Source organism: Pomacea canaliculata, linkage group LG6 (assembly GCF_003073045.1).
Source record: "Pomacea canaliculata isolate SZHN2017 linkage group LG6, ASM307304v1, whole genome shotgun sequence".
Lineage (NCBI taxonomy): Eukaryota > Metazoa > Mollusca > Gastropoda > Architaenioglossa > Ampullariidae > Pomacea > Pomacea canaliculata.
This window is the reverse complement of record NC_037595.1, coordinates 6,491,762-6,517,411: the sequence shown is the minus strand read 5'-3', so window position 1 is coordinate 6,517,411 and position 25,650 is coordinate 6,491,762. Positions and strand designations below refer to the sequence as shown.

The window sequence follows — 25,650 nt, the reverse complement described above, 5'->3', positions numbered from 1 at the left end:
ACTGCAATGAAAATGGTGAGCTGCTCACAGACTTCTGCCTGTTCAATGACCTTGTACTCACAGGCACAGTTTTTCCACACAAAACCATTCACAACACCATCTGGACTTCACTAGATGGACATACAGAAAACCAGATCGATCACATCACCATTAATCACCAGTTTAGAAGGATGTCAAGGTAAGGTGAGGTGCAGATGCAGCCACAGACCACCACCTGCTTGTGACAACCATGAAGATAAAGCTGAGGTCTTTCCATGATTCATCAGACAAACCACACCACAAATTCAACGGGCATTTCCTTAGAGACCCCAGAAAGCAAGAAGAGTTCAACTGTAAAGTTAAAAACAGGTTTGCAGCACTGGAGAGACTCCAAGGCTTTTATCTCACCAAGATCCACATCTTTAATGCAAATGTAAATTCAGTCCTTCTATGTGAATCTGAGACATGGTGGGTGACAAACACCATCACCAACAAGATTCAGACATTCGTCAACAGATGTCTGCGCCACATCCTCAACATCAGATGGTCTGAGAGAATCTCCAATACAGACCTGTGGGAAAGAACCAACCAAAAACCTGCCAGCCAGGACAACAAGAAGCGGAAGTGGGGCTTGATTGGTCACACCTTACGACAATTTAACAAGACAAGCTCTGAGCTGGAACCCACAGGAAGGCGCAAGGTTGGGAGACCCCGACAGACGTGGAGGAGATCAGTCCACAGAGAGGCGGAGGCAGCTGGCATGACATGGACTCAACTGGAAAGGGACACCCAGAACTGGGTCCGATGGCGAGGTGCAGTTGCAGCCCTATGCTCCACTGGCGGTGATGAAGAAGAAGAACAAAAAAAAAAAAACAAAAAAAAAAAAACAAGAAGAAGAAGAAGAAGAAAAAGAACAAAAAGAAGAAGAAGAACAAAAAGAAGAACAAAAAGAAGAAGAACAAAAAGAAGAAGAACAAAAAGAAGAACAAGAACAAAAAAAAGAAGAACAAAAAGAAGAAGAAAAAAAAGAAGAGCCAAAAGAAGAACAAGAACAAGAAGCTTTTACCTGTCCCTTTGTGACTAATGCTACTTTTATCATCACTTCTCAACTCATATCTCAGTAGCGTTAGATTTCACACCTTTTCCTCCTGCATCCACTACTCACTACTCACCCTTTGGTACCTTCAGGTTACTGGGTGGACAATATGAGCGGGCCTCCAGTGGGGAGGGCATGGTGATTGTTTCAGGAAACTTGAAATTCTCAGAGTCACACTCCACAGTGTAGACAGTGCTTTGCTGAGAAAACAAGCACAGAATACATTTTACGTCAACAGTATATAATTCTCTCCCTTTTCAGGCAATACATTTATAAGTTACAAGTCTTGCAAGGCATTCCACTGACAAAATCAGACCTGATCTTTGATGAGTACATCCTGACAACGCACAAATTATAACTGGATTAGCTAGATAGATAACACTTATTTGCACTATCTGAAGACAGCCAAAGACAGACCAAGAGATACTCATATTTATTATGATTTTATGCTCAATGCCTACAGCTGCCAGTTCAGTCTTCAATATTTACAAATATGGCACAAATGCAGCATTACAGAGCCAGCAACACCGTAACTAAAAAAAAAACCACTGCAAGATTAATGCATGTTCTACAAATTATGAGTGCAAGCAATATAGAAAAAGACAGCATGAATAAAGGTCACTGGTCCCCGACTTACCTTTGCCTTTTGAATGACAGTCTGTGGGTTTGTGGCCAGCATCTTCATGGCTTTGGATGTCACACTGCTGCTCCTGAGAGTGCCTGTCAAATTCCGCCGCTGCAGCTCTACATCCGACATGCACTATGCAACAGGGAGACATGATTTGGTCACCAAGTAGGCTTTTAAATCTCTCATTGTGCTAGCAATTGGTTAAAACCATTGCAGTTTGAGTTAGGAAACTGTAGTGATATCTTTCAAATTTTTAAATGATAGTTTGCACAAAAATTATAAGAAAGCAAATAAAGAATATTAAATATTCAGTGCAATGGTCTATTAAACAAGAAAAATAAACTGAAAAGACCAATTAATGACAATGTTTAATACTCATGGAAAATAAAACACACGCACACATGCACTAGTCCTGGTAATAATTCCGTCTCATCTTCCAAGTTAAATTGAAACAAAATTTTTCCATTTATAATCCCCTTAGTGCTTGTTCAACTGTAGAACTCTTGCAGTGTGTGTGTGTGCTTATCTGTCTAATCTCCGTTTCTGAACAAAAGCAGTAAATGAAAATATCAAAATGATTTATGATTTGTGACTCACAACAGATGATGACAATTGCATCGGTGGATATGTACTTTCAATGGCTTGTAAGCTTATTCAATATTATAGTTTTGAGAGAAGCATTTTGCAAACTACTCTACTTATTTAATTAGTCCTATTTAGTTCTATGACTCGAACTATGGTGTGGATAGGAGCAATTGCAACCTCACTCACAGTTTTTCAACTTGACTAAACAAGGAGCAACTATAAGCTGTATATCTTTCATCATCCAATTTGTCATTCTACAGGCATAATATTTGTATGTTATGTTGTGTGCATCTGTGTATGTGTTTGGTCTGTGTGTTTACATTTTTTTGCTAGCCCTTGATGGTGGGATAAAGTGCTCTGTAAATTAACTTTACTATCATTATTAAATGAAAATATAATTTTAACTTCATAACACTTCACAAAAAAGCACAAGTCAAAATAAAAACAAACTCTAGAATCATAAAAAAGAGTGTGTTGATAATACCGGCTGCTTTTCCTTTGGCTGAAATTGAAAATTAATGCAAAGAAGGAGCTGGGTCATAGGAATAATTTAATAAAATTTTAATGCACACATGGAATAATAATTACGTAACTGTAAAACAATTGCTGCTGTATATATATGCAACTTGTGGCTTAGAAAAATACTGACTAGTATCTTTGTGTCTTTTCATAAATTTATGCCAACTATACTGTCCAGTGATTATATGTGCCTCATGCTTTACACTGTAAATGTTATGTACACGGTGTATTGTATATGCAAAGTAAATGTTTGTATGGATGCAATATAAATGCTGCAGTGTAAAATAAACAGCTTTGGGAGATATTCAACAAAACTCTGATTCAAATGCAGCTCTGCTTTTAACTCAAGAACAATCTTAACTTTAACTTAAATCTTAACGTACTTTCTCAGCTTTTACATTCTTCTCTGCTCTCAGTTTATTTCTCCTTTTCGTCCATACAAAAACAACAACTCTCTATCAGCTGGAACTGCTTTTCTTTATGACTAAATGTCATTACTACATTACTACAGGGGAAAGGGCGCCAGATAAATGCTTTGGCTTATCATGACTGACTTCCAATGTTTATAAACTTTGGCTCAGGATAGCTCATGCAGTTCTGCACTTTCATGCTGATTAGTTTAGAAAGTAAGTCACATCTGGGACTGACGGAATAATCAATGAAAATGTTTCAAAAAGTTTCTTTCCATTGGGTTTCTAGCTAATGAAAAGGAGAATAATATCTGGAAATAAAGTTAAAACTCATCATTGTTCTTAAAGTATAGTGTAGTCCCTTGCTATGATCAAGGATGTTTTGTTCCAATCGACAAGGTTTTACAAACTGAATGAACGGTATGCAAATAACAACGCATCCCTTTGTTGCTTGCCATCATTTGTCTTGTTTATCACTTGTTTTGTTTATTGTTTTATTTTTTTATCTGACCACACTTCCCAAGTATAACTGCCAACTGGAATTAATGAAGTTGGTCATTGTCACTCTCTCTAAACAAAGGTTCTGAAACAACTGCTGTACATTTCTCTTTGTCAAAAACATAATAAAATTTTCAATAAAAACTGTAAGTGATCCTTGCATGCAGCTATGTAAATTTGTTAAGTACTTTTATTATTTTGTAGTTCTGAAGCACTGAATAAGCTGAAAAATCTACTTTGCTGCACTTCCTAAATTACTCTGGAAACCCCCTCCCTGCTTAAAAAAAAACAACTAACAAAATACCACCAACAGTCTATTAATCACTTCTCATACCTGCTGGGCTGCCAGGGAGAGAGCACGTTCTCGTGCAATATTGTTGACTGGGATGTAGAGCGTCTCTTTCAGTTCCTGTCCTATTTTGCATTTAAAGCTCACCACATCGTCACCTGGAAACACCCATCTCTATATTCTAGAAGCAGAAGTTTTGTGCATCAAATATTCATCAAAATTTCTTAACACTTCTTCAATTCAAGTGTTTGCTGTGTGCTGATCTGTCAGTTGTATGCTACAGCATTGTTGTAGCCACTAAAAAAATAAACAAACAAAAACAAAAATCGCCTTAACAAGCTGACATAATGTCAAGTGCAATGCTTTTGTAACTACCTGTAGCAGTACTGCTGATTTGTGTGCAGCATGGTGATGGCATGTAAGGAAGAGGAGATGGCAATGGCAGTGTGGCCTTTGCTTCAATCAAGTACAAGAACTCTCCAGCTGTCTCATTGATGAAGACAACAGAGCACTGGTGTTCACCCAAAGAAAATGGCAAAAAGTTAACTTCCACAGTCACAGAGGAATCTGGCTTCAAATACACTGACTCAACATCAGTGAAGAAAGCAGACAGCTTTTGGGAATTATCTGGAACAAAACAATGTGGGTGTTCACACAGTGAGACAGGACAAATTAGGCCAACTACAATAAGTTATTTTTCCAAGAAAAACTTTAGTTTCCAAACAAACCGCTCCAGTCAAATTACATCTTCAGGCAAAACATTGCTAGTGGACAGAAACGAAATCTCAGTACATAGGTGTCTTCAGTAAACAACGGCATGTGAACCACAAATGTTCTATGGATTTTGATATGAGAGGGAAGATTGTTAGTCCTAAGGTCATGAGCCTTCTGAAACTAAAGGGTTATTTTGTAACTTTACTAAGATTAATAGCTGGTCCTCATATTGCAAATTCTATTGCATGTTCTATTAAATGGAGAACAAAAAGCTGCTTCATTCTTTCCTGCCTCTAATGCTTTGTTAATAGCAGGTCTTTTTTAACTTTCGAAAGAAACTTTTTTAAAAAACATTTTACTAGCAGACTACTGGCTTTAAGTAAATAAAAAAGAAATACAAAAACAGAAACCAAACCTGAATAATGTTTAGTATTGTTATGGCATTTTATTCATACATCCTTGATTGTCCTGCCATTAGAACAATGACATACACAAAAGACAAATAAGACTTCAGTTAAATCAGATTTGTATATTACCTTCATTGTTCAAGGAATTAGGATTTTGGGTGTTTGTGAACTTGGGAAAGAATGAGGTTTCAAGTCTCTCACTCTGTGCCTGTCCATGGTCAATTTTTGAACGAATTTTCTTTAGCTTCTTTTCTTTCACGCTTAGCTGAGATGCTGATATGGTTGAGTCTAGCAGATCTCCACTTGACTCTATCAGCACAACACGGAATGCTCCATCCACTTTAAATGGGCTTTTCACATTCAACATCACACGTTGCAGTTCATAGCAGGGTGACTCCACTTTCATAGTAATCTATTGAAAAAAAAAATCACACATGAAACATAGTGATTTCTTTTATGAAGCTAATTTTCAGATATATATGAAGACCCTCTTTGTAAAGAAAAAAAACTTGATCATAAAATCTAATGGTTTCTAGTAACCTCTAACTTTAAATGTGTCATATTTTTGTGGCTCTTACATTCTCTGAGTGCTTAACTCTCCTCGACAGTGAAAATTCCTTGTATGATTCTTGATGCACCATTCTCCCTGGAATACTGCATAAATTCAATCTGCAAGTTGATCTTCATGAAGCTCTGCCAGCAGTTGCACCAAATTAAACCCCCCAAAAAACAAAAGAAGAGTCTGCAGCTGGACTTCTGCAAATTCGTCTAAGCTGGCTTTTCTAGTTGCCTGCTTGACAACCTGTAAAGACCTCAAAAGAACACTGTCCGCACTGTCTTTTCTAAGCATAAGGCCAACCATTCCTCTGTAGGCTGCACTGGTTGTGAGTTCGGGCTTGCCTTAGCTGCAAAATGGTCATGACTGCCTGCATGTCAAGGGCCTAAGTTACCTGCTCTACTAGCCAAGCAAGCTGCTTCAGTCTTCTCATGCAGACTTTCTATAATCTCCCTCATATCAGATGAGACAGATTTGGGCATTGCTCCTTTTGCTTTTCTGGCCGCACAATGCATGGAGTACTTTGCCCTTGCTGACTGCCACAGTGATTACTTTGAAGACTGACCTTAACCAGCCATTTTTTTCATGAATTCTTCCAGAAGCTGGTGGTTTCCTAATCATATTCCTATCCCTCCTTTTGTTCTTGTAGTTGTGTACTTCGCTAATCTATTGTTTCTTGTGATGCACTTTTATTTTATGCATTGATTTTATGGACACTGTGTGGTGTTCAGGACAAAATGTGGGTCTATGTGCACATTGTACAGTCTAAGCCTCACAGACTGAAAGTTTGCTTAAAAAATATTAAAGCACTTACGCAATGCATTTTTCAGTATAATACTAGGAAAATGATTGACCACGGAGATATATCTATGTGGTTGACCAGCCACATGGCACTTGCTGGCCCATCACACTTCATGGAACACAGCCAAAGGGTGTTTAATCTCTGTTAGGGGGTAACCAGTTGCATGCTTATCTGGCATAACTAAAAAAAACAAACTTCTTCTATCTTCTTCAATATCTAGATAAGACTGAGATTTTCAGATTTTAGATATATTTTTATATCCTGCTTAAACTAGTGGGAAAAAATAATTCCCACCAGTTGATTGGTTGGTTGGTTTATTTGGTAGGAAAGTGCTTCCACCTCACTAGCGATTTCACACTTTTGGGGGAGAGGGAGAGAGAGAAAACTGGAGTATCCTGAGAAGAAAATAATTCACACAGTAGTGTTATTGCTTAGAAAATACACAATACTTTTTGATAATCTGATACAAGCAAAGATGATTTAAAAATATATAAGTACAACAATCCCAGAAAACAACAAGAAACATATTTGTAAACTTATAAACCAACATAACACAAGAAGTTAATTCATAATACATCTATCGGTATTATAAAAGTAGGCAGACTAAGATATTATCTGTCATTTATTATTTCCTATCCGGCCAAGGGGCATAATCCAACAGATAAGTTTCATACGTCTTAAAAACAAGAAACATAATTCAACTAACACGAACAGTTGTGATAAGACAAGACTGCACTTACTGCTATGTTCAGAGCATGCCTTTGAAATAAAAAATAACTCATACCTGTCTCGTTAGCTCTGAACCTTTCTGAAAGCCAAGCAGCCAATAATTTTTCACTGATGAGTGTTCTAGTCATCATGAATGAGGGTATAAGAGAGTCACGTTATGTACAGTCACACCAAACAGTCCCACATAAAGAGGTAAATGCAATGAAGTAGTAGAAGGGAAGTATAGAAGCAGCAGAGGAATGCAATGAAGTAGGAGAGGGGAAGTAAGAGAAGTAAAAGAACAGGAGCAGAAGAAAAAGAGAAAAAAAGATGACGATAAGAAAAAAGAGGAATATTAGAAGAGAGAGAAAGGCAGATGCAAGCAAGCTTACATGGTTAAATTCAATGTATATATAGTCAGAGTTTAATCTGTTCCAGCCTGCACACAAAGGCATATTTAGGGTAGATAGGAAAGCACAGTGAGGTAGAACGCAGAGTTCATGATCTGAGATTAGTTGTTCTTCCTCCTTGTTACCATACCATGTGACATAGCTGACAACCTGGCATCTTACAACAATAGTTTTACACAAAACGTTCAAGCTGAATAGTTCAAACTTTGGTCAACTTACCATAGGAGTGATACTGTTAATCTGAGTACACAGGTTAAAGGTCAACACGCTGATTGTGGATGAGTTTTGGTGGGTGCTGACTAGGACCAGCACAGCCTTTGCTGGTCGCAGGAACCTGCTGGTGAACTCCACCGACAGGGAAATCACCTGGCGGGCGCTGAGGACAATGATGTTGCCTTTTGGAACACGGAAATCATTTGCATCCTGACCTGCTAGCAGCACTTGGTAAGTCAGGGGCTTAGTAGTGGGGTTGCTTATTTTCACCTGCAAGTGAAGAGGTGAATAATTCAAAATATCTGCTTAGAAATTTTTTTTAAATTTTATGCTAGCGATGATCACACCTAGATTAAATTTTTTTTCTTCTTTTTCTGGTGTAGGCTAGGGTTTACCATTTGAAACATACAGGCTAATACTTAAAGCAACAGCATAATGCAAACTATTTTACGCACCTGTCTAGTGACTGTACTATGCAAAGGACCAATAAACTCCAGATTGGTTTTGGGCAGGAAGCTAGGGAGTATCTGGTACAGGTATGCCACCAGTAGCAGCATCATGATGGGGTTTGGGTCTGTGATGTCAATGGCCTGGCGACATAAGTTGATAATGTAATGACAATACAGAAGTGGCAGCCACAGCATGGTAGGTGAAGTTATCACAGTAAACATGTCACAAACAAAAGCCAAACCTTCACTGTGATAGCATTTCAGAGATGCTTTACTGATGGCATCACAATAAATATATGTGTAGCAAAGCAAAACAAGGTTTCGCAAGTTTTATCAAGTTGAAACCTCTTTAAATATTTAATGTTGTTATTCCTTTACTTTTGATAATAAGATTTATTTAAAATAAATTGTTGTTGTAATAATAATAATAAGTGTCACATCAAGTCACTTTAAAAAGTGGTTATATATCAATGTGATGTTAAATTTAAAACCATTAAAGTCCAACAATTAACCAACTCTAACCTGTACGTCATAATCAATGCCAGCATATCGCATGGCATTGACAACTTTAATGGCATTGTGCAGACACTGTTCAGCAGATGTTGGATGTGAGTACATGCCCTCCAAATGACTCTCGATCTATCAGACCAGGGACAAAAAAAAAAGAGACAAAGCTAAGTTACAAAGTTGATGAGCATAATTTTACTATGAATTAAATTTGCTTCAACAATGCCATATTTTTGTTTTTACATATTGTATCAATAGCTGTTGATGTGGCTTTTGATAGATACTTTGTGTATGTATCTGTATCTTAATAAGTTAAGGCTTTCTGTTGTGTTGCTTTTTGTAACTTCATTTGAAAAGTGCCATGAATTTTTTTTTTTAGTAACAGTCATAAAAGTACTTTTGACTGATCGCTTCTTTTGCGACCAACTTATCTGTGTGCTGTCAGTGGAGTGAAACACTTAAAGATAAAGATGAAAAAGGCAATGATGATGATCATTTAATGCTTGCTGAAATGCTGCTAAACATCTGAAAAAATGTGTTCCAAAAAAAATCTTCCAACACTTACCACGAATGGCATATAGGCCCCAAGAAGTGCTCCAAGCACCAAACCATCTAGCAGATCATAATCGTAGTTTACAATCCACCTGGATGAAGGTACATCCCCTCTCTTGCTGTTCTTCCATATCTTATGGCGATAGGTTTCATAGTAATGGTTGAGCCATACCAAGAGAATACGCTCGCTTACACTGTAGATGTTGCTAGCAAGAGGATCTGGGTTTACTAGTGGCAAAGATCTGCCATTCTCATAAAGTGTCAGGCTCTTGTAGCTGCGCAGTGTCACACTGGCCAAGACAAGTGTCTGATATCAGATAAATAACAGACTTTTAATTAACCACATCAAAAAAAGTTATGTACACAGATCTAATCACTGACATCACATACATTCAGCACAACAAGCAGAACAAGTTCTCCCCTTCTGTCATCAACATAACCCTCATGCTCATGGTAAGCTCATACTCAAACTTTCATCTTTACTGACCTTCAGGATCTGTAGCAAAATATCAGTCCAGGCTCGTTTGGACACAGCCTTCAAAGATATCCTCCTCCATGTAATCACTGATGTGGATTTTCTTGGCTTCCTCTTCCTGGCCATTCTCCTCCAGGGCTTGTTTCACCTCCTGCTGCAGCTGCCTCCAGACCGCAAAGTCCTGAGCACTCAGCAGGTACTCTGGCTGGATGGAGGCCACACACCCACCCTGGCACCTAATAGATCAGTAAGTCAATGAGCTCAATACTAACTTACTCAAAATCAGCCTACCTGCCTGCCTCCTACATGTCTAAATAAACTGTAAAGTCATTTGCTACCAGACCTGCCTATCCCCACATTACTCATCCATAGTGCATGTATTTCAACTCAAAATGTTTTCCACAGGATTTAGCCCTTTGTCTGTAGCAAAATGGATCACAACATGTTTTCACTGACTGCTGTCATTGTCAATCAGTAGTTTTCAGCCCATGACCACAGATTACATGACATGCATTGGCAAATTACTTTAAGTTTAATAAACAGAAAGTGGAATATTTTTATCAACAAAGAATTTCCACATCAACTGAAACAACATACATATGTCTGCATCTTTAAATGAATCCAAACAAATGAAAAATGAAAACAGGCATCAAGATAAAGAAAAAGACAATGTGCAGGTTTATTAAAATTGTAAAACAAAAAAAGCCTGAAAGTGAAAGAAAGAAATAAAGCAAGACAAAAATTTGATAAAGCGAGATATACTTGAGGAATGTCAGCAGTGTCGAATGTTGCCAGTAGAGCTGTTTGACACGACCCACTGGGTCTGCAGGCAATGGGAGGTTGACGGGTATACCTGGCACACTCTGGCCACTTAGGTGTGTGATCATGTCATATATAGTCTTTGTGTCCTTTGTATTGCCACGCATCGCACTGCCTCTTCCATGGCCTTTGGAACCAATACTACAAAATGAAAATGACAGTCCATTTATTAGTGCTGCTGTGAAAAGACACAGAAACAGTGGGTTTCAATCATTTAGGATGAATTTGTTAGTGAAATATTTTGGAGAAGATATTGTTCCTGTATTATGAAGTTTCCTATCACAACAGATTTGTTCATTCTTGCATTTTGGATCACTCTGAGCCACATCTCCCTCTAAATATCTCTTATTATTTAGATTCCTTTAATGACAAAATTTTGCAAAATCTCCCATGACTCTTAACTCATGTTATATTCTATCCATGAGATGCATAGATAAATATGTAAACACTAGCCAAGTAGGTAAGAGAGGTGCACGTTCTCTTTCATTGCTCAAACCTGAGCAGGATTTCTCTAGATTCTTACTAAAAGTGCTTGACCTTAAAGGTCAATAGTTCAAGGTTCACACAGGCCTGGTTGGAAAAGTTCCCATGCCCATGCAGCAGATGGATATCTGACCTATCTGGGTAAATAAGAGGCAAAAGTGCCATGTGGTAGACTTGCTTATAATTCACTGCTCTTATAGTCAAGCTTATGGGTCCCATTATTTTTACAAATTGTACAGATTCAAAAAAATCCTAATACATGAACAAGCATGGGATGCTTGCAACCTTGATACATCAGTCAACATGAAAAATGAAAAAAGAAAAATGCAATATGAAGAGGCGGTGAAGAAATCTTTAACATGGACAAGGTTAAAGCAGCTCTTAATAAAGTGTGAGAAGCAGATTACACACAGGTTGCTCCAAGCTTTGCTGTGAAGAGACTGCAGATGTTTTCCAGTGTGTTTATGAATATTTTCTCAGTTGACCTTAATGCAAGTGATGATAGTTCAGAAGGCAGCACAAAGAGAAAAAAACAACATGCACAATAAAGCCAGCAAAAGCATTACTTCGACTTAATGAAGATTTCTAACATTAGAAGTCTTTGAGTGTGTGTGTGTAGGGATTAGTGTCACTGTCAGCGTATAGAGGGGGATTGGGGTAGTAGCGCACCTGTGATCATAGCCCTCTTGTACATGAAAATCGTGGGGACCTTAGTTTGTTGGACCCTACATGCGGTCCGTGCCATACTGACCCCATGTCAAGCTTAATAGGGGTGGATATTTTACTGGTCAACAGATTTTGGGCTTGATGCTGTGTGTTGAGAACTTTTCTTGATCCCAGAGCAAGGCTGCCTTGATGCTGTGTGCTGACCTGGAAGCCGTACCTGCCTGAAGCTGATACTGATGCCGAGACATGGGACAGCTGGCGGAGATGTGAGGAAGTTTCATGGGATGAGCAATACAGGTGTTGAGCAATAGGGGCTCCACCATATGCCGTCAGAAGGTGAAGTGGGACCAGCAACTCCAGAGGCCAACAGGAATGGCTCATGACTGCAGCTTGGGGATGTGGCAGTGCGGACCAAAGGACCGAGTACCATGCCAATGCTGGAGACGTGCGTCTTCATCCAAGGGAGCGGACCAACTCCTGGGGCAGCCAGCAAATCCAACAAACTGTGGAATTGCTACATGACTGAAGCTCTAGGGGTTGTGCCGATGCTGGAGATGGATCGATGCAGTCATGCATCTCCATCCTACGGAATGGACTGCCCCCTTGGGCAACTGAGCCAACTGTAGTCAGATCACCTGCTTGAGGGGGAATGATAGGAAGACCACCTTATCCTGCTAAAGGATGGCAATTGTGGATCCAAAGTAAGAATTTTCCTTTTCACGGAAGCGGAGGCACAATCTAGTGCCTCTCTGACTTTAATGACTCTGTTAACAAGGAAGTTAGTGGAATTATACTAGGGTAGAATTCAGCATTGTGGGCTGATATGTAGAAGATGATGAACTGCTTAAGGGTGTAATAGTGTGATGTTTACACGTGTTGTGAGGAGTGTGGCATGTTTTTGGACGTGGGGTTGTGGGAGAAATTTCTGTTGAAGATTAAATAATGACAGCTAGGATATCTTGAGTTAAAGGCTAACAACTGCAACACTAGTTTTTTATGTTGTAGCTCACTATGTAAGAATATAGTAGGTAAATCCACTGAAGCATGAACATTTGAGACATTATGTACTGCTGACAGCATGCTTTGCTTCCCTCCCCTCTTCACCCCTCCTACAACTAGGATGGGCAAGTTGTGCAATTTTCTAAATCTACTGAAAGAAAACCATCTTTCCTACATTGCACTTCCTCTTTTCTTTGGATGACATTGATCAAGCTCAAAACTCCCTCACCCTTGAAGGACAATACATGACAGGAAGTCTAAACAAAATAGTGTACACCAATAAAATGACACAAATCTTACGCTTGGTTATACAAGGTTTGCAAATAAAGAGTGACAACTCAATCTGGTTTGACATGTGAAAATGCATGCATGCCCACACTAAAAATGTACCCACACAGTCCACAAAACATGCATGTACATATGCACCTGTGACTTTTCCCCCATATTATAAAAAAATTGCTTACAAGATGGCTGGCTGACGGCACTGATGAGGATTTAGAGTTGATATCATTATGCTTATCTTTTGATAGATCTTATAAAAACATACAAAAGCAACACTAGGTAGAATAATTATACAAAAGAAATACTTTATACAAACCCAGTATATTAGTAAGCAGTAATTAATAAAATAACTCCACTTCTCCTTAAATTGGCGCTTTTGTCTTTAAATTTCTGGAGCTTATGAAAAATTTTAGAACATAGATCAACACACACGCAAGCCATTAAGCTATGCTACTTACTTTCTCAAAGTTTCAGGAACAGAAATAGGAAAAGGTCCTCCAGGCCAACCATGAGCAGAGAACCAGCGCTGAACTGCCAGCAAGACCTCAACATGGAAGATTCCCTCCTCAGAATCTTCATCTGGAAACATGGCTGATCCGAGACGTGAAGGCCCTTCTCGCTGCTGTCGGTTGTTGAAGTCTGATCCTGTGGGAGGCTTGTTCATAGCTCCTTCTCGAGGTCCTGGAGTACTCCGAGTTGATTCTGCAGCAAACCAGATGTAGTATAGACTCTTGATAAACATGTTGGATTTCATGTTTCTCATGTTTATGCAAAACAGTAGTCCCAAATCAAACCCCACAGTATATGAGTGGCAGTCAATGGAAGCCCCTATCCATAACTAATAAATGTAAAGCAAGACAAATACAGACCAATAACCAATTACTAGCATAAGAGTGCACATGGAGATCCCAAGGCAAGTGCTCCATTGCAGAAATCCCTTTACCATGAAGATAAATTTCAATTTCAATTTTACTACTTCTTGTTTATCTGTTTATCACTTACATATAAAAAATAAAAATTGTACAGATATTTCAATTTTATTATACATAGTGACATTATAGCACATTTGTCCTCTTATGACCACAAAGACCTGTTAAAACCAAAAAAATGTGCTTTTTTTCCTTTGCTTTCTGTACTGGTGTTGAGCATGGAAATAAATGGTAATACAATTCCTAATCCGCATGATCACTGAAAAGTTAAAACACATCAGTGCTGTAACAGCAGTTGCAGGAAATTGCAAACAGCAACCACTTGACCAACTCTTAAGTGCATATACAGTGCTACTAATAAATACAGTTCAGTTACCTGAAGATCTGTCAGATTTGTTTTATATTTACTGAAAATATGTTGTAATGAAAATATGATAAACAAATCTTTGGATAGCCCACACTGGCTATAAAGACTTAATCTGATAGGTACATTTAACGTTGTACTTAGATAATCCAATGGTCTTTTGCCTGGTTATCCATAAGCCACAGAACCATTTGATTACCAAGGCCATTTGAGCTCCTGGTTAACTTGATATCATCAGATAAAATGTATAAGCTCCATATGTGAAATTAGAATGAAAACTGGGATTGTGTACATCATGTTTTTTTTTAATTTTAGACATGAATTTATTTCTTGTAAACTTATGTTACAGTCGAAGACAAATGGACAGAGGTCTTTCTCCTATCAAGCCCTATCAACTTAGAATGGATTACCCATCAGTCTTCTTCACTTCGATTCTCTTGCTTCCTTTAAGTCTGAACTTTAAGCACATCTTTCCCAAACTACAACTTCACTGGGACCCTGTACTGACCATGACCATGAGCATAACATGGGTCTGTAATTTATTTTGCGTATGAGTGAGTGTGTGTTGTAGAAGTGAACATTTCTGTTACATGCAAATATGGGTAGATGACTGTTGATGATTTAGTCTACGCATGATTTATGTAAAGGGCTCTGAGCAAATCTTTGGATAGTCGCTATATAAATCCTCATTATTATTATTACAGAAGCTGGCAATTCCCTCACTGTGCTTATCTGTATATATATATAAATGTGTGTGTGTGCTTATATGTGGATGTTTGTGTGTGTGTGAGAGAGAGAGTGAAAGTGTGTGTGTGTTTAACACACCGTGTATATTTGCTTGCATCAGTAAGTACCTGTGACACTAGCAGAGTGCTCAAAACTAGATGCTATCTGAAAGGTGGAGGTAGTGGCTGATGTTGATGGTCGACTTGCTGAACGATTTGGCGAATGAACAGGGACGATGACCACATTGTTATTGAATGTTGCATCATTGTTGTTGTTGTCTTCTTGCCCATTGCCCTACACAGATGCACATGCGCCAGTAAACATATACACACATACACAAAACACACACACACACAAAATCACTGATTTCATTTTAAAAGTCATCCTACACTGAACTTTTTTAACAGGAAATAAATAGCTTTAATTATGATAAAACTTTCAGATGTAGAAGCAAAATCGTAAATGCGACAAATTTATGACTATGCAGTTCATGTTCAAAGCAGGTTGTCAACACAGACATCTTACCAGAGGGCTATATTTAGTAGGAAAGTCCAGGTTTGCAAAAAACAGAAGTGAGATTTTATTAAAAGAAAATCATCGAGGTAGCACAACTATAAAATGTTTATCTAATAAGGTAAGGGGCAAACTTCTCCATGCAGGCAGCTCAGCTAACCTGTTCACGGACAATGTGGTGGTCCACTCGATGAAGTGCAAGGAATGGGTAGCAGGTTAGTATGCAATTGTCTGCTGTGGCCGTGACTGGCATGGAGAAACTGCAAAACCATTTCAACAGAAAAAAATAGGCAAATTTCATTGTGAAGAAATGAGTTTTACACACCTCAGAATTATGAGCGTTCAGAAAGTTTCCTATTGTCACCATGGCAACATTTTCCTTCTGTTTGCACAATACTTTGTTTTTGTAATATTTTACATTTGATTTTGCTTTTTCCAATGCTTTTTTTATTTGGTCCATTTTAAAATAATAGTTAATCTTGCATATCTTTTTCAAGTTCAATTGAATCCTCACCTATGACCTTGACCATCATGGAACACAATAGGCTTGGTAAAGGACACAGGCTTAGAACTACAGAAAACCACTCTGCATGGGAGGCAACATGTGTCACCTGCAGCATTTTCTTCTTTGTGCGCAGGGATTTCTGCAGAAAAAAAATAGCCAAAAGCTTTGTCTATTTTAAGTTTCATTAGTGGCACACCATTCCTTTATCATTTTGTTAGCAGTCACAAGAAAAAAATGACAGTGGAGTTAATTAAAATAAATTGACAATGCCTCACCACAACCCTGTAAGAAGGTGACTTTAAGAGGACTCGAGGTGTCGCCATCTTCAAACTCTATCAAAGGACACTCAGCTGTTATCTGGGTTGGTCTGTAAATTGTGAACACAGATATTCTAAGCACAATTTTTGTCAGTGCTACTTTTATTCACACTTCACACAAAACGACACAGCCTATTAGACAATAAGTATTCTTGGCCTTCAAAAAACTGAAGAGCACTACATTAAAGTATGTCAAAAAGTTATATCCACTGTAATCAAATTAAGCACATTTATTGGTCTTTATATTATTCATACATTGCCCACATTGCCACCATGTACTCTTGTTTCGCTCACATTCACTCTTTCACATGTGCATTCATTCCTAAAATTATTCCCTTTTCATTTTATTATTGTCTCTCTAAAACATACAACAATTGTGACATTTTGCACATGCACACACATACACATGTGCACAAAACACACACGCATACCCACATATTTATACCATAAACAGCAGCATCATCTTTTGACTTACAGTGTGTACTTGAATGCCAAGATGTTAAATTCACAGGAAATCTCAGTCAGAAGAGGAACAGGTGTCAGACAAACTCCAGGAGGATCAAACTGAATATACGATTCTTCCAAACAGCCAGTTATAGTCAGTGTCTGACATGGCGCCTCCCAACGGTTCTTTATGACCACTGGTACTTGACATTCATAGAAACCTGGCTTCTCTGAGGACAAAAGTGTGAACGTATTATCCTCAGATACAAAAATTTTCATTATAACTAACCAGGTATTAAGGCAGTTGCAAGACTTTATGGTCTGGGAGTGAGGTGTTAGAGACCTCACTTGCCTTAGTGCCAACTCTTTTGTGAGGGCAGCGCTCTTCTCCACTTTGATGAGCAAAAGAGGTACACTCTCCACAGCTGGGTTAACTGGGGAAGTATGCGGCATCATGAGTATCGTGTGAACTTGTGTGCAAGCCTTGAAGTTCAGACATTGCTATAGCCACAAAGTTATTTGTTTCCTTCTAAACTCATGATCTGCAGAAACTCGAGACTTTCCAAACCAAATACTTGAGGAAAATTTTTGAAGGTATTCTGATCAAATATATTTACTACCACAGAAATCACCACAAGAGCCAACTGCACAAGTATAACAACCACAATTCAAAAAAAGAAGATGGAGATGGCTAAGACAGGTTTGCAGAATGAAACCAGAGGCACCATCCAAAATGGCAACAAAGAAAAGGAAAAAAGAGGGGGGAAAATATAAACATTTGTGGCCTGACATTTCATAACTGTCCCCACACATTCGGATTTTCTCTTCCTCCAACTTTTTTTTCTTGCTTACTTGGCGAGAAGACAACAGCGATAGGCATAACTTTGCCGGGCTCCAGCTCTCCCTCAATGCCATTAGAGTTACCGTCTGAGATGAAAGGGACACCAGAGGGGTGAACAAATTTGATAATGCCATCCTTCAGTGTCTTGTTGGCCTGTCGCAGATCCAAGCCCCAATGCAGCACCTCCTTTGTGCTGTTCACGAGCACCGTGGTCTGGAAATAACACAACAAAGTTCTTATTCCTACAGTTTGTATGGTACATACTAAAACCAACGTACGTAGCTACTGTAACCACAAGCTCCACCCATAAAGCATTTTTTCAGCTGATTAATAAATATTAAATATAACATATTATTTAACATTTTGTTAGTTGCAGAGATGTAAACAGCCCCTTCTAGTCGTACACGTTAATTTTAATGGCCAACCATTTTTACCAATTTTCCTGCTGAACAACCACATACTAAGCTTGGCATTCTAATCCATAAAACTCCATTAGAATTCACCAGAAAGTGGAATATTCTGCAAATTTTCCAACTCATTAGAGATGATCTTCACAAGGTGACATGTATTTTTTTTTTTTGAGAACTGTTAAAAATCATTCTCATACCTTGTATAACACAGCACCTCAAAACCAAATACGTGAACAAAAATTCGTAGGCAGGTAGAAAATGTCAGAACCATCCAAGAAGATATTGCCATTCACACAACAGATCTCGAGATTCTTATTAGAAATGATGTGCAGCCAGGATGGCATATGCTTCATTGCTTCAGAAATATAAAGCTAGCACCCAGCTCCCTTACCTTATTCCTTACATTAAAAAAGAAAGTGATAAGCTGAAAACTGTTAGCCTGCCCTTTCTACTGCACGGCTGCTGAGAACAATTGTGGCAGTCACGTGTCCTACTACATGAGCCATGGCTCCATCGATGCTGGAATCACTCTCACCTTCATCTCTCCACAGCCAGAGGTCTTGTCCATGATGGAGGATGACAAGGTAAAGTTAATGTGATTGTCAGAAATCTGCAGAGGCTGTCGCAGTGCTGTGGCAAGTATCTGTTTACGGGGAGTCGCCAACAGCAGGTTGAGAGCTGATGGGCTGATGGAAAGTCTTCTTTACGCTGGGCATTGTGGTTGGGGGGGAGGGAGTGGCGGATGGAGTGGGTGCACTCATGTGGTTGATGATCACTGGCATTAAAAAGTCGTAGGCTGCTACCTGAGCAAAAGATCAAAGGAAATCGCAATTTGACCACAAACTTTTCCAGCATACAAATCAGTTTCTAAATTCTTTTATTGCAAAGAACCATTTTAGCTTGTGTGAAATCCAGTTTCAAAAATTGAAATCTGTTATTTCTTATTTTTGTACATATATTGTATTTTCCAGTTTATCAGTTTCATTTGTTCCAAATGTCCCCAGCGCATGATGAATAAACCACTGCATTACCTTCCTTTGCTCTATAGTTTATACTAACATGCTGTATATAACTACTACTGCCAAAGTAGCAGATGTCAACACAAGATAAAATTCAACTCCTTCAATTAAAAAAAATATTAAAATTAAATATAGATAATATTTAGTAACTTTTTGTCTCTACATTAGAAACTTACTTGAAGAGGAAGAAAGCTCAGTTCTCCTTTGATAGTCTGAAGTGGCAAAATAGTGATGGTAGACATCCCAGGGTTCATTATTTGGTAGTTGCGATCCTCTGAGCAATAAAAGGGCATTACAATCTTTTACTTTGTTGTCTTATTACAAACAGCTGCAGGAATAGATTTTGGTACTAAATATACATTTAGTTACTATACCAGCTATAAGCTTTTAAAAAAAATATAAGTTGAGCAATATTTCCGTTTTTCTTTTTTTGGACTGTGTACAACAATTATGTGTGTGTGTATAGAGTATATTCAGGCAGCCTCTCTCTCTCTCACACGCCCACACATGCTACTTCTTTGAGATCTGAGATGTGTTTGCCTAACAGGAATATTATATTGTAATTTTTAATGTAAAATTTTATATTAATAAAGAGATCCATTGCAAAAGTATGATAAATAGCATGACTGAGAAAAAGAAAATACTCTTAGTGAAGTATATCGGGCATTTCTGTCCCATTTTTTAACAAGGAAACAAAAATCCCTGAGAATAAAATCTATCATTGTAACCTGTCACTTACCTGTAGTTTGGAACCCAGGAAAACTCAAACTGAAATCTTTATAACGGGTCAAGTCAAACTCCAGCTTGCAGCGCGTGTTCCCCTAAAAGATAACAGTGTATTCCTGTTTATCTACGCCCTCTATGATTTAAGGCTTACTGAGAAAAATGTATAAATTTTATACATCATATAAAATTTTCATCCTATGCTTTTACAGAACAGTGATTAGTTTATCTAGTAAAACATCAATCTTGCAAGGTATAAGCCCCATAAATTTCACTATTGTTTCTCCTAGATGATTTAGAAGACATCAATTTGTTTAACCTGGATATTAAAAAAATATACAGCAAGTCAAGAAAACATAAAAATGACATCCTAAGGAAAAAGAAAACTTTCGCTAATGGCATGTTCTTACAAGGAGAGAAAATTAAAGAATTTCATTATTTTTCAGCTAAAAGAAGCAATTAGGTCTCCAGAAAAGAGACACACCATTGAATCCTTTAAATATGCACTAAAAACACCTCTTCCTTAAACATTTCTCCTAAGAACAGTCCACACAATTCTAGTCCTTCTTCAAACCCTCTCCATTTTTTTCATTTATTGGCTATTTCGCTGCTTGTTTACCTCTGCATAATCACAAAACCCTCAGTTTTTGTTACCCAATTCCTCTTTATTTTCTATGTTTGTCTTCATTAGCATTTGTTATTAATCATCAGTATGTTGTTTCTTCTTCAGTCATTTGTATATTGTCCATGTCTCCTTCTTGTCTCAAATGCTGAGCACACTCCTCATGAGCGTGAGTATGAGTTATATAAACCATGTGTTTTATTATTATTATTCTTGCTAAGCAAGAACCAGGAACTTGCCAGCACTACTGTACCAGCTTCATGAAGATCTTGAAGAGATCAGCCTATAAACCAGTTAAAAAGAAGACGAGTCTGCATGCATGACATAAGATAACTAATCACTGTTGTAAAATGATTGGTGAAATGTGTTATGATCAGTTTACCTTGTTGAACATCTTGAAAGAAATGGATGATTTGCAGCCGCAATAACACCACCAAAGTTGAAAGAATTCTGCAATAGAAGCACAAAAGCACTCCTTTTAGTATATTTCTCTGGTGTCACACACTGCCAAGGAAGCAAGAAGAAAGCAGCATAGATTGGTATTAAATAACTGAAACCCAAAAAACATACCTCTAACCACATTGACCAGTTCTTTCAAATCATTCAGACATGGCAAGCTGTTGCTCAAAGAAACTTTCATTGCATAAGACAAGGTAACATCCCCATAGCTTAGCGGTCATACAGGGAATGAATATGTGGCTTCAGGTGTATATGGCATGACATACTCTTTCCTTCTGCTGTCTTCCTTGATATCTCAAGTATCTGTTTCTGCAAAACAGTTGTTGTGTGGGCAGGAGGTTTTTTTTTTTTTTTTTTGTTAGGGGCCTTCTGATCCCACAGTGGAGCGCACTAATCAATAAGAGCTGTGGTTATTATTGAGCTGAAATGTTTTCCCAGGGCAAAGTGGGGGAAAACAAGGGTAAACGTCTTATCTCCAAATTGGTGAAATGGTGTGCAGCCTCTGCAAACATTGCTTTATTGTGAAGCACTTAGGTCATAGAAGAAATGAACAGCTGAATAGCTAGAACAAAGTGGCTGGTTTGATGCCTCTGTATTCACACCAGCTGACCCAGCCATTTAATGGGCATCTGATACCTTTTACCCATTCATTTACTCATCTCTTGACTGGTACCAGTCGCTGGGAGAGCACATGGATGGATACAGCAGCTGACAAGGCTTGCCACTCAGGCCTGTCTGATTGTGAGCAGGTCCTGCAGAGAATGACCAGTCCACTCCCTTGTGTTTGTAAGCCAGTTCTTCCTCTGGCCATCATGGAATCATGGAATTGACGTTCCTTAATGATATCTTGAAGAACAGTCTTTGAAAAGAGTTCTGTGATGGGTCACATGACCAAACCAGACCAGTTTACACTGCTTGACTGTTGCAAATAGTGGTTCCTGGTGTCCTATGAGTGTGGTGAAAATGCTTCATACAATGTCATTGCTTTGTAAGTTCGCTGTACGAGATCTACATCAGCCTCCTCAAGAACACGTTCTCTAATGCCTGGATTCTCCTCCCAAGATCAAGCAAGCAGAATCCATGTTTCCCATCTGTGAGGAAGGACCAGTACTACAAAAAGGACTTGTCAGAGTATACTTCATGGTAAACCTGAGGTTATGGCTGCACCAGACCTTTCCAGCCTAGCCATTGTTGCTGTTGCAAGATGGTCTTGAGCGAAGTGCAGTCTCTCTAACGTCTTATTCTCTAACAGCAGAATGATTACAGGACAAATTTGACCTTTTTATGCATGGCACAGTATTACATTCACAACAGTAGAATTAAAATCTGTGACGCACAAGACTCACCACACTCATATCAACTGAAGGAGACTCCACTATACCACCCATCCGCAGATCCACTGTGCGACTACCCTTAATGGCAATCTGTATGTGTGCATCAAACTTCAAAACAGTGTCTGGTGTGAGGGAGACAAAGAGCTCTGTGACTCCACCAACTGGGATGACACCATGAACCGGTGTCACAGTCAGTCCAGGAAAAGGGTTTGGATCAAGTACCTGGAATTTTAACATATTAGCTTTTCAAGGGTCAAAACAAAATTGTAAATACAACAGAAAATAATACATCTGAAGAGATATCTACATTGAAATGATACGTAAAATGCAAAAAAAAGCAGACAAATAGCAACAGATAAGAAATATAAAGTACCACAAGCCTTATTTATCAGCAGCTTTATTTACCATAAGCCTTATCTACCTGAAAGTAGCCATGGTTAACCCCTGTGTTTTGCAGAAAAGCAGATTTGGTTGTTGTGAGATTCACTGGCACAGATCCAAATGCAATCCGCTGTTCCACAAAAGACACTGATGTTGGTCCCATCTGCAAGACAGTTCTGTGGTTTTATCTTTTTTGTTTTTGCTGGCAGTAATAATAATAAATGAAAGATTTGTATAGCACATACTCACACTTGTAAGGAGCATGCTCTAAGCCCTTAAAACAAGAATGAGACACGGACATGGACAGCATATGAGGGATGGAGAAATAAACAACAGTACTGATGACAAATAGATGACAAATATAGAAAATGCAAAGAGGAACCAAGAAACAAGAACTGAGAATATGTGATTCTGCAGAGGAAGACAAGTAGGAAAGTAGCAATAAGCCGGGGTGAAAGGATGAAAGTCGATAAAAAAGGACTAGCACTGTGTGGACTGTGTAATGCTCAAGGAAGAGGTGCATTCAACGCAAATTTGAAGGATTCATTTGTAGGTAGGTGGAAGAGATGAATTGAATTCAATTATCTATTTGGTGGGTCGACGACCCTTTCAAAGCAGGGCGTGGTATACATCTCGTTCTCGGCAGTAGAATGCAATCAAGTAGAATATCTAAATTATATGAAGTGCATAAATAAATATGTTTGTATTGTTTCAATCACTCATTACCTAGCACTTACACTCCGACCAAACATTCTTCATTTGCCCTCTCTCTCATCTTAGGTGGAAGAGATGGAAAGGGAGAGAGTTCCATTGTTTCGCTGCACAGTAACTAAAAATCCTGTGACCATATGTTGTTAGTTCTGGTGACAGGAATAGTTAGGATATGGAAAAGAACAATAGAGAGCGAGGCAAAGGACATCGGAACCACCTGGGCCCAAATGATGGGGGTTGCCCAAAACCGCGGTCCGCTGGCAAGGTGTTGTTGCGGCCCTATGCTCCTCAAAGGAGCAACAAGGAATGAACAGCAACAGTTTGTACTGATTGTGAGAATGGATGGGTAGCCAGTGTAGAAAACAAAGGAAAGGCGTTACGTGGTCCCATTTCCTAGCTCTAAACAGCAGACATGCAGCAATTAAAGGTTTAGTCGGGGGTGCAACTCATTTTTTTTGACTAGGTAATGTTAAGTGCAAGATTTCCCCAAATCTATGCAAACATCCTGGAAACCTTCTATTCTTGAGACAGATGACTAAAAACATCACTAAGTTCTGGGTACACCTAATTAACATGCACTCAGCTCTCCCATTGGCTGTAGTTTTGACAACGTAGACATATCCTTATACAATATTTGTGTCCCTCATATCCTAAGACTACCAAAAGGTCATTGCTAGATTGTGTCTGTTCTTGGCAGCAATTTTGCAAGCCTGTACAGGGAAGCCTACCAACTGGCCGACTAGCAGACAAGCAGATAAAGAAATTGTGTGTGTGAAAGAAAGAGAGAGACTTCATTTCAACATGTATCAACATGAACACAATTTATTGTCTTCTTTATATGTATTATTGTAAATTCCATCATAAAATTTATTTTCTGCTTTCCAACTATCTGCTATAATATATAGCTTCCTCAGTTCACAAATTCGTGGCTATGGTTGACAAGACTCGATGACAAATTCTTAAATCTTTTCAGTCACCTCACCTCTGCAAGGCACTGAAGCTTGAGAGGTTCTCCACCATGCACAATGAGCATGAAGGAGCCATCTTGTGGTGCCAAGTAAGATGGGTGCCAGACCACTTCACAGTCAAGACTGCTATTAGTATTCACCGTACCTGAGTATACCACAACTTCATGTAATCAATATACTAAATATCAGATATGAAATAGACATACTTAAAAAAAAATTTCTTAATTTGAGGCTTAAGATAAGAAATGCTTAATCGTTTAAAGGAAATGCAAGCAAAATGGCAAGAGGAGCTTAAAGGATACTGTCATTCTGAATTATCAAATATTCACCAAATGGTTGTGTTGCACATTCTCTAGCATACATATCTGAAGCAGAGTTGTATCTATCCACTTCTAATTATCAATTAATCAGTGCCTGGAATCAAACCTGTGGCAGGTCGAATGGAGAAAGCAGTACCCCTTTCACCTATGTCTGGTGACCAGGTAAACTCTGCAGGGTAGTTTAGACGATTGTGAAGAGTTATGACACCACGGAACCCTATACACAAAGAAAAACACCCGATTGAAGATAAGAGAAAATATGTGAAACATCTTAATCAAGGTTCAGGCTTACATTTGTACTAAAAAGCTTGTTAAAGAAAACTTTTGAATCAAAATATCCTATCTCATGTTTTCTGCCTTCAATATAAAGGACTTTATAAGAATTGCTGTTGTTATTTAAGCCAATGAAGCATTTTATTTTTTATAATTTTTGTCTGAAAGTGACTCAAGTTTTTTTACATGTGTTGTGGGACATGTCATGGAAAGAAAATGTCAAGAATGACAAATGCCCTGATAACAATCATCACACCTGCATCTGCAGGAAGACCCAGAGTGGGCATCAGGACAAGGTTCTCTGTTGACAGCTCCAGACCCACACATACCACCTCTGCCATGACAGTTACATGATTCTTATGGAATCCATTGATTGTGTATGTCACCGATCTGTAAAACAGCCAGCAGCCTTGAGGTAACACTTTTGCAGACATTGAGTGAAAAACTCCCCCACCTCATAAACATTTGTATAACAGACATAAGAGCATATCAAAAATATCTTACTTGTACTTTAAATATTCAGTGGAAATGCACGTTGCTATGTTAATATGTAGATTCCAAGCCTGCTACACCAAGTAATTCACATCTACTTAACCACCACATTGCCTTGAGGCAAAGGTTACCTCTGAAAGTTGCCCTTGGTGTTGGATTCAAAAATGATAGGGATAACTGCCCTTGAGCGTGGTGGAACTACTTGAGACAGTGGGCTGCTCTGACGGAGCTCGCGGCTATCAATCTATAAGCA

The 25,650-nt window shown here is 38.5% G+C and overlaps 1 protein-coding gene across 1 annotated transcript in view; it reads right to left on the bottom strand.

Moving 5' to 3' along the window:
• LOC112566018 (cilia- and flagella-associated protein 47-like) overlaps positions 1–25,650 on the bottom strand; it is a 51,937-nt gene that overhangs the window by 15,788 nt on the left and 10,499 nt on the right. The window contains exons 15-41 of the mRNA XM_025241940.1: positions 25,529–25,641; positions 25,162–25,295; positions 24,739–24,849; positions 24,327–24,457; positions 22,674–22,796; positions 22,265–22,474; positions 20,842–20,909; positions 18,631–18,799; positions 17,697–17,898; positions 16,876–17,074; positions 16,359–16,450; positions 16,093–16,222; positions 15,739–15,838; positions 15,194–15,359; positions 13,505–13,748; positions 10,560–10,757; positions 9,835–10,033; positions 9,336–9,629; positions 8,786–8,902; positions 8,270–8,404; positions 7,821–8,084; positions 7,268–7,291; positions 5,255–5,537; positions 4,380–4,631; positions 4,050–4,162; positions 1,713–1,835; positions 1,152–1,275 (exon numbers count right to left, since the gene is read on the bottom strand). Coding sequence (XP_025097725.1) covers positions 1,152–1,275; positions 1,713–1,835; positions 4,050–4,162; positions 4,380–4,631; positions 5,255–5,537; positions 7,268–7,291; positions 7,821–8,084; positions 8,270–8,404; positions 8,786–8,902; positions 9,336–9,629; positions 9,835–10,033; positions 10,560–10,757; positions 13,505–13,748; positions 15,194–15,359; positions 15,739–15,838; positions 16,093–16,222; positions 16,359–16,450; positions 16,876–17,074; positions 17,697–17,898; positions 18,631–18,799; positions 20,842–20,909; positions 22,265–22,474; positions 22,674–22,796; positions 24,327–24,457; positions 24,739–24,849; positions 25,162–25,295; positions 25,529–25,641 — 4,318 coding nt within the window. The remainder of the gene's footprint in view (positions 1–1,151; positions 1,276–1,712; positions 1,836–4,049; positions 4,163–4,379; positions 4,632–5,254; positions 5,538–7,267; positions 7,292–7,820; positions 8,085–8,269; positions 8,405–8,785; positions 8,903–9,335; positions 9,630–9,834; positions 10,034–10,559; positions 10,758–13,504; positions 13,749–15,193; positions 15,360–15,738; positions 15,839–16,092; positions 16,223–16,358; positions 16,451–16,875; positions 17,075–17,696; positions 17,899–18,630; positions 18,800–20,841; positions 20,910–22,264; positions 22,475–22,673; positions 22,797–24,326; positions 24,458–24,738; positions 24,850–25,161; positions 25,296–25,528; positions 25,642–25,650) is intronic.